Below are 8,794 nucleotides of genomic sequence, written 5' to 3'. Positions count from 1 at the left end.
TTTTGTTAATATGGCAGTCAAGGATCTCTAGTTGGGATCATTCCTTTTGTAATGAAGGTTTTCAGGTCAGAACAGATTCAGCTGAATAGTAGAGCACATGAACATCCTCATTTAGGAGAAGTGAAAAGTCTCCCCCTTTTCTCACTGGACTTAGTTATTCATGTATAAAGAATGTTGAAACCCTGAAAAATGTTCATACATTAATGTTAAAATGGAGAATAGTCTATGCTAAAGTTTAGCATAGTTTTACAGTTATGAGGTGAATGTAATGAGGATTATCAATCAAAAAAACACAAACAAACAGTATCTTGAAAATGTATTTATGCAGGCAAAAATAGCAGTTGGCAAAAAAAAGAAGCATTTTTTAATTGTAACTACAAAACCATTAGTGAACAAACAACAGAAGAGTTGTTTTTCTTTTCCCTTTCTAGTTACAAAATATTTGAGTCAAGGTACGGAGAGAGAAGGGAGATCAATTGTTAGAGATACTCTACGACCTTTGAAATGTACAAAAGCTCTACTCAGGGTGGAACAAATCTCAGGTGTAAATCATTTCAGTAAAAAAAATGTTCCTGAGAGAGAAATGGGGATGGGAGTTTCAGTCAGGATTCATTACATCAAGTAACAGTTTACCAATCAATGCTATAGAGTCAAACACTGTTCAGAAGGAAGTCGATGTCCCCGGGCGTATGGCTTTAAGTACAATACTAAGGCAAAGGAGTGTGGCGTGCCAACAGTTCAAAAGACACATTGAATGAAATGCATTTCATATGGGTTTCCAAACACTGCACAGTTAACATCCGTACCTACAACAAACACTTACGGGGAGAAAAAGTCTGGCTAAATGTAAATAAATTAATAATTTGTACAGAAAAAGGTCAAAATGACCCAACTTGTGCTTTCAGCCAACACATCTTCATGCATTTTAAAGTAGGACACTAAAGACCAGAGTGTAGGAGCCGGAAAGAGAAAAGAAATGTTTCCTCTCAGTATAAAAGGCAAAAAAACTTGAGCCTGTTGGTTAAAGTGTGTTCAACTGAATTATTTTTACTACAGTAAACAAATCTATTCCCCCCCCTTAAATGCAGAATATTAATAACACAGGTAAATAAACCATTTCAGATGTGGATTGACTACATAGGGGGGGGAAAAGTCTCTAATTCATCCAAATATAGCTATCAAACCTTTTCATTTAGTACAGTAACTGAACAAACACAACTCAATGACACAACCATAACAATACATTTTGTATTTTTTATGTGCTAATAGGAAAATAGCATTACAGACAGTATTGTGCTTATTCTTCATAGAAGTGCAGCCAAAAAAAACAGCTCTGTGATTTTTAGGCAGGCGTTGATTAAAGTCACATGCATCGATAAGAGAGGACAAATCATTTAGATTGTATCAGCAAAGTGTTGACAGCCACAAAACAATGCAACAACAAAGAAACATTGCTGTATCATAAAATCGATACTATTAACAGCAGCGCCTGCTGAGGATTCTATAGTTCTCTAAGCGCATTGTAACAGAAACAAAGTACTTTCAATGGGTGGACAAGTACATGTAGGTTTGTCAGCGTACACATAAGTATATTTGCATTGTTCAACCACGTGTGCTTTAAGGTTACTGCACATTCAAAGTGTAGTGTTTATGTGTATTAACTGAAATTGAAAGTTTGGCTTTTCATTTAATGTCAGATGGCTGATTTAGAGTATGCAAAGTGATGATGTTAGCAGGTCAAAATGGCACTAACAAAGGCATAAACATATGACTGTAAACCGATTCCTCATTAACAAATACTCAAGGGTTTTCCAGAGGCACCATGTGTCGTTGGCCTTGCTTGTAGGAGCACGAGCAACATGTGAATTTGGACCATTAGTGCGTCGTCAGATTCACCTGAGAGCAGCAGGTCACTTCAGTTTATTTAGTTCTCAACATGCTTTGAGGGAGCCGGGTGTGTCTCAGCAGGCCTCCTTAGCTTGAGTTGGCATCTTGCACATCATCAGGATCTGCTTCAAGGCTTTCTGGACATCTTCATCCATCTGACCCTGAAGAGACACAGCAGAGGATTAGTTAATTCACTTCAAATGAATGCGTTGTAAAATCAAAGTTATGATATTTATGGCTGGATGAACAACAACAAACAAAACATCTCTGCAGATCGGGTTGGTATACAGCCACACAGACTCTTCAGGGACATGTTGCAAACTAGGTGAATGATAATTGTGTGTTTTGTACAATATCTTAAATCCACCAAGAAATTTGGCCCAGCTTTGCTTGAGAACTGAAGATGTGAACTAAAGTAATACCGGTAATGTTTCGGCAAACTCAAGGACACATTTACACGTTTACCTGGACAGCGTAGAGGAGGTGCATCCTGTAGACTGACACTATCTCATGGTGCTGCTTCTTTGACTCCTACCAAGAGAACACAAATAAGTACAAGTAATTTGACTTAAGTGTACTAAGGGTAATATTAGGTACTATTATGTGTTCTCCCTTACAGCGAGCTGGTACTGTAGCTGTTTGATTTGTTGCTGCATCGTCTCCAGCTGCTGGTTCTGCTGCAGCCTCTTTGAGGGAGAACCTGAGGTGTAGGAGAGCTGTGATAGGCTGTTTAAGGCGTCCTTTAGCTTTCCGACCTCCCGTGACAGGTCGTCTATCTGAGAGGGGGACACAGAAAATGTGGTAAACTTTGAAGAGTCTCAAATAATACAATAGTGATGACACGTCTGTAGATAATAACTGACCCTCTTGTTCTTCTCTCTCTCTGAGGCGACGTGATTCTCCACCAGCTGTTTGAGCTGACACACTGCATCCTGGGACTCAGCCAGCTTGGAGGTCAGCGTCTGGTTCTCCTTCTCCCTGGACATCACCAGCTCCTGCAGGGCCTCCCCCTCTGCACGGTTCTCCCGCGCCTAATGGATGGTGGTGTGTGGACAGGTACTGGTAAGTTACATTTTTAAAAAGACAAGACCGTTTACAGTATGTAAGACTTCCCTTTGGAGACCCTCACCCTGTGGAAGTTTATTTTTGCTATAATCACCGGCATGCTGTCCATTATCAAGCAACTCACCTAAAACTCCCACAGCAACTTGAACTCAATACAGTGACATGATTTAATAAGAAAATATTTAATTGCCTCAAAAGATGTTTGCATTTCTTGCTCTAAAACATTTACATTTAAAGTGCGTCCATAGCTCCTGTGAACTCTGTAGACAGCTTAACGTTAGCCTCAGCTGCAATTAATCATTTCAATCCAAAGATTTCCACTGTATCCTACATTGTGACTTGTTTAGCGTCTGTTTTCATGTTTTTTGCCATTGTCAAAAGAGTAATTCAAATACTTGTTTATTAACCCTTTAGTTAAAATTGATACGATTTACAGTGATGAGATCGTGTTGGAATATAATTAAATCTGTAGCAATGGTTTGTTAAGGACTGCAGTGGTACTTATACTGTAATTGAGAAAAAATGGCATAATTAATTACCAATCAGAATGAAGAACTCAACTGAGCTGGGACTAAAAAATGTTTTTACTAAACTCCTGCTATCCCCTTACCTTCTGCCAAACATCAGCAGACTCCAGAGCCATCTCGTCCTGCTTCCTGAGGGCCCCCTGGAGGAGCTGCGTCAGGTGGTTCACCTCACCCTCCAGTTGCTCTCGAGTGGTGTCATGCTCCACACGGGACACTGAATCCACTTGATTGACATCTTTCTCCGCTGTCAGCCTTTATGTGAGAAAGATACAAGCATCACATGGTGACAACTAACCCTCGAGTACATTCTTTCAAGACATGAAGGCTAGTAAAGCTGGTTCAGTAGTTCCACACACAGCTCTTACTAGAGTAGAAGAAGTGATTTTGATATTTATTGCCACAGCTCCTACACACTGGATTGTAGTTTGTTGACATATAATATTGCATATTATTTAAATACTTGAGTAGGTAAATCAAAATCAATAAAGCTGTCTGCACCCCAGATGAAGTCTTTGCAGAATAAGATCCATTTACCAACATCACCATGACATCACAGTTTTCTTCCTCACCTGTTCTGAAGAGCCTCCACCTGCAGGGTTTTCTGTTGGAGCTGCTCTTTCAGAGCCTCTGACTGGCTCTCCAGCTCTTTGATTGCATTTCCAAGCGATGACATCACATGAGTGTGGTCTGCGAGGGCAACTGAGCTCTGTGCCTGAGCCTCTGCATCCTGCCTCAACTGTAAAATCTCCTTTTGAGCGGCTGAATTCTTCTTCTCTGCCTCAGCTACTAGTGTCTGCAGCTCCTCCACCTTGCTGTTCAGCACCTGTACCTGTTGTTGTTCTGAGGAGGGAGATGAAGCCGCGCTGCTCTCAGACTGAGCCTCAGCCAGCTGTTTGTGTGCAGTGCTCAGCTGACTCTTAGTTTCACTGTAGGAGTGTGAGAGTTCCAGCAGGCGGCGCTGTAGCCCGCTGATGACCTCGTTCAGCTCAGACTTCATTTCTTCAAAGTCTTTGGCTGCAGCTTCAACTGGCACAGTGCCTCTCAGAGCCTCCTGAACAACATGACAGGAAAAATGAAACAATTATTATGAATTAAGTAAATATTATGATTCAGGTTAGTTTTCAATGAAGCGGTTTACATGAGAAGAAATAAATTTGATATGCAATTAAATTCAAGAATAAGAGATGTTCTGTAAATATGATGAATCAATTGCACCTACTCTCTTTAACTCCTATAAAAACCCTTCTGTAGACGTTATAGCAATCAAGATCAATGGAGCAGTCAGTGATATATGAACATCTTTCTACATTTTTCTTTTTTTTTTCATACAACAACTCAACTGTTAAAACCTGAAGCTGTTATTGAGGTGCTTTATGTTTACTAATGTAGCTTTACATTCTATTTTATTGTGACAAATGCTGCCTCAGGTGACATCACTTGAGGCATTGTGTCAGATTTTGTGCTGCTCAATGTGTACTGAAGAACTCCTCGAGACTCTTTGGCACACGTTGATTTGCAAAATGGTTCCACCTTGAGTTCTACAGATATTTAGAGATAAGAATAAGACCATGTTTACCTGGAGCATCCTAATCTCCTCCTGCGCCTCCTTGTACAGCTCCTCAATCTGTGCATTCCTCTCGTTATTCTCCTTTCCATCCTCTCTCTCTTCTTCGTCCTCCAGCTGTCTGATTCGTTGTGCTGCTTTCTCCTGCTCGGTTGCAGATTGGATGAGCTGAACCTTCAGCTGTTTTACTTCCTGTTCAAGTGTGGACAAGGAACGTCTCTGCACCTCCTGTTTTTCCACTGAATCACCTTCTCCACTTCCCATAAGCACCCTGAGTTCCTCCACCTCCTCCACAGCCTGGTGGTATCTCTCCTGAGTGTCTGTCAGCTTCGCCTGCAGCTCTGCCAGACTCTCCATCAGCTCAGCCTCTCGTCCCTTCTCCCTCACACCTTCACACTCCTCTCTATCGGGTTTCAGTTGGGCCTGAAGTGAGCGGTTCTCCTTCCTGGTTTCTAACAGCTTCGTTTGAACTCCCTCTAGTGCCTGTCTCAACAGTCTGATCTCCTCTTTGCTCCCTCCTCTTCCTGCTTCACTCTCTTCGTCCTCTCGTTGAACAGAAACACTGCCCGTACCTTCCTCCCTCTCCGCCTGTGGAAGAGATTCAAAGTCATCCTGGGTGGAGTGGAAGGAGGAGTTGGAGGCCATGCTGTCTGGGCGACTGTCCTCCTTCAGGTCTTCGTTTCCTTGGAGGGACGGATGTCTCTGTGAGGTGAGGGTGCAGGGAGGAGAATGATTAGAGTTCAGATTGAGGTTAATGGTTTAAGTGGTGGTTGTGGTTTAAGTCTGTAATCACTTAAAAGAGGAAATTACAAGAGAAGCAGCAAAGCTATGGATCAAATATGTTTAGCATTTTTGCCCAAATTACTCAAACGATTATAGAATATAAAATAAGAGAAACTTGTTCTCTGTCAAACCTATTGAAAATTATTTATTGCTCTGACAACAATGTGGGTGATAAAAGATTGTTGAACAAATAAAACCTCAAAGCTTTAAGCCATGATTCTATGAGGCTTTAATAGTCCGAGTTTGTCTAAATTGGGTTTAATTTTCAATGATTACAGTTAAATTCTTGAGTGCCTGCAGGGTTTTCCCTACACTACATTTCTTTTCCTTTATCCTCCCGATCACATGTTCAGAGGCAAAATAGTTGAAGGAAAAGAACAAAAAGATGTAGAACCATGTTTCTTTTTGTTAGTAATTTAAATACTGACTTCAGACATGGTTCTTTTTTTGGGTCCTTAAAACAAAATAAGGTAAGACGATTTTAATGTTGCCCCTCTGCTGTGTTATTTTATAAAGCTAATATTGATACCACAAAATATTTTTGACAGCATGTCAGGCTTTGCTTAAATGCTGAAAACATGAGGGGAATGCATATTAATTAAATTATATGTAAAGGTGATGTGCCTTCAGAGAAAATCACTGTTTTATTCTGCACGATTCACGTCTGACAAAGTTAAGTCACCCCGACACACACCGAGTCTGACTTCGACCTGAAAACAACGTCAACATGGGGTGGGCTCAAGGCAAATTTACGAGCTGGATGTAGGCTGCCATCTCACAACTTAGAAACCGTACTAGCATTCTGGAAATTGTATGGTAATGTATTTCTCAATTAGCTGGACAGGACAGTGAAACGCGCATGAGGCGTTCATGATCTGCTGAAATAAAATCAATTATTTTGTGCCTTTCTTTTGGAGGGGCGGGAGGTCGCATTGGGGTGGTGGGCCACCACTCTAAATGAATGGTAGGGGAAACACAGGCATGTATGGGTAAGAGAGTATGGCTTTCAGAGGTAAGTGAAAAGTTCTATTGAATTTTTCCTTCAAGTCCATCTCATTCATTGAATTGTATTTTATTATGATACAACAATGACACTGTTTGTTCATTACATCAATATATCAAATAAAAACACTATTTTGTTACTTTGTCAATGCTTTTTCCTGTAGTTTAAGTCCTTAGCCTTTGTTTCTCTGCCTTGTTATTGTGACTGAACTCTTTGTGTTTGTTAATTCATTCTTCGGAATGAATGGGTTTCATACCTTCAGTTTGCTTGCAAGTTGCTGGTTCTCCAAAGTAAGAGCATTAATCTTTGCTTGCAGAGCAGAAACCAGAGCTGCAGACGCCGTAAAACTGTGCTCGACCTGTCAACACAACATACACACATTCATATGCAAAGACACACAGAGAAACATAAAAGAAATGTTAGGGACCACTAGCTACCTCCTGAAAAACAAAACGAGTCCAGACACGTCTGAAGCTTAAGTTAGACCTCCTTCAAGAATGCCCAAGGTGAAAAAGTTCAGCAGAAAAACAGCTTTGTGTTGTCAGAGTTTAGAATTTAACTTGGAAAAACAATGTTGATGTAAGATATTAACAACGACAAAGACAAGGTAAACGTGGCATACATAGAAAGAAGTTAATTATTAATCAAAGGTCATCTTATAAAGGTTTACTTACTTTAATTTTGTAATCAAATTTGGTCAAACTAACTTAGATGTTAATACAACAGTAAATATATTTAAACATGTCCTGTACTCTACAGCAGTGTTTTCTAATGCTCAAACTGAAAGCATGAAGTCATTGACACAGACCTGGTCTTCTCATACTGCTCGTATGTATCACTAATATGTCACTACAGTCACTACTCACCTTTGTGTCCTGTTCAGGAAAAGTCCCCGTCTGCTCCACTGACTGCTTCAGGTCTTCAATCGTCTCCAGCAACATGTTTCTCTCCTCGTGGAGCTTCTCGACTTCTTCTCTCAGTGGCGTTCCTTGAATCTCATCCTCCTTTGACAAAAGGGAGGAGTGACGGGAGCGGGTAATGGGCGGGGAGGAGAGCAAGAAGATGGACAAGGATAAGAAAGAGTAAAAGGTGAAAGGAGAAGCTTACTGACAACTTTGTGTAAATAACGAATATAATTTTATTCAACCTTTCCTTTTTCCTTAAAGTCTCCAGAAAGAGTGATTTTTTTTATGCCTTTATTTGAGCGACAGGACAGTGTATAGAGTTGGAAATTGGGGAGAGAGAGAGAGATAGAGTGGAATGACATGCAGGAAAGGAGCCACAGGTTGGATTTGAACCTGAGCTGCTCGCTTCGAGGACTTCAGCTTCTGCATGTGGAGCAAACTAAACACTCATCCACTTGCAACCCCACTGCTTTATATTTCAGTTCTTACATTTGCTTTGAGGACAGGTTTTTTTTTTTTACCTTGTAGATGAATCTTTTTGGAGTGTCACTTGTGTTGGATGCAGGGGTCCCAGAGGAGGTGATGAATGAGGGAGAGGAGGGTCCAGAACTCTGAAGAAGGATTAAGTTAATTAGTCTTACTTGACCAGTTTTGTATTTATTTTTCCTCATGGACACTTGTCATGACTAGTTAAGGAGGAAAAATCTCATTTGTTCTTGAGAGCTGCTTTAAAAGACTCTGTTAGCAATAATAAAAACACTTAAGTTCTAATTTTTGTTGCAGAACTAAGATTCAAAATGTTAATACGCTTTTACAACAACTCAGTGAAGTCACAAGTTAAATGTAGATATTTGCAAATCCTAAACTGGAACACAAACATAGATTTTTAAATAAACAACTTAAGCACGCTACATGAGTGTTTTTTTGTCACTCAGTGTTCTCCTGAGACTGACAGAAAAAACCCATCCTGTCACAGATCATATATAAACAGTAACAGACCAGACACATACATGTCTGACTTGTATACTGCAGGCATGCATTCATGTAAAGGGAGGCACAC

At 40.4% G+C, this 8,794-nt stretch overlaps 1 protein-coding gene across 2 annotated transcripts in view; it reads right to left on the bottom strand.

Annotated features, from left to right (window-relative positions):
* Positions 1-299: 299 nt before the first annotated feature.
* rai14 (retinoic acid induced 14) overlaps positions 300-8,794 on the bottom strand; it is a 39,738-nt gene continuing 31,243 nt past the window's right edge. For both annotated transcript variants that reach the window (XM_061061009.1, XM_061061010.1), the window contains 10 exons: positions 8,256-8,345; positions 7,696-7,833; positions 7,086-7,187; positions 5,056-5,745; positions 4,049-4,530; positions 3,563-3,731; positions 2,751-2,918; positions 2,505-2,663; positions 2,353-2,418; positions 300-2,048 (listed from right to left, as the gene is read on the bottom strand). In XM_061061009.1, coding sequence (XP_060916992.1) covers positions 1,962-2,048; positions 2,353-2,418; positions 2,505-2,663; positions 2,751-2,918; positions 3,563-3,731; positions 4,049-4,530; positions 5,056-5,745; positions 7,086-7,187; positions 7,696-7,833; positions 8,256-8,345 — 2,151 coding nt within the window. In that variant the 3' untranslated portion in view covers positions 300-1,961. The remainder of the gene's footprint in view (positions 2,049-2,352; positions 2,419-2,504; positions 2,664-2,750; positions 2,919-3,562; positions 3,732-4,048; positions 4,531-5,055; positions 5,746-7,085; positions 7,188-7,695; positions 7,834-8,255; positions 8,346-8,794) is intronic.

The sequence above is a fragment of the Labrus mixtus genome, chromosome 17 (genome assembly GCF_963584025.1).
Source record: "Labrus mixtus chromosome 17, fLabMix1.1, whole genome shotgun sequence".
Lineage (NCBI taxonomy): Eukaryota > Metazoa > Chordata > Actinopteri > Labriformes > Labridae > Labrus > Labrus mixtus.
Note: the sequence above shows the minus strand (reverse complement) of the source record. Positions and strands in the feature narration are given on the sequence as shown.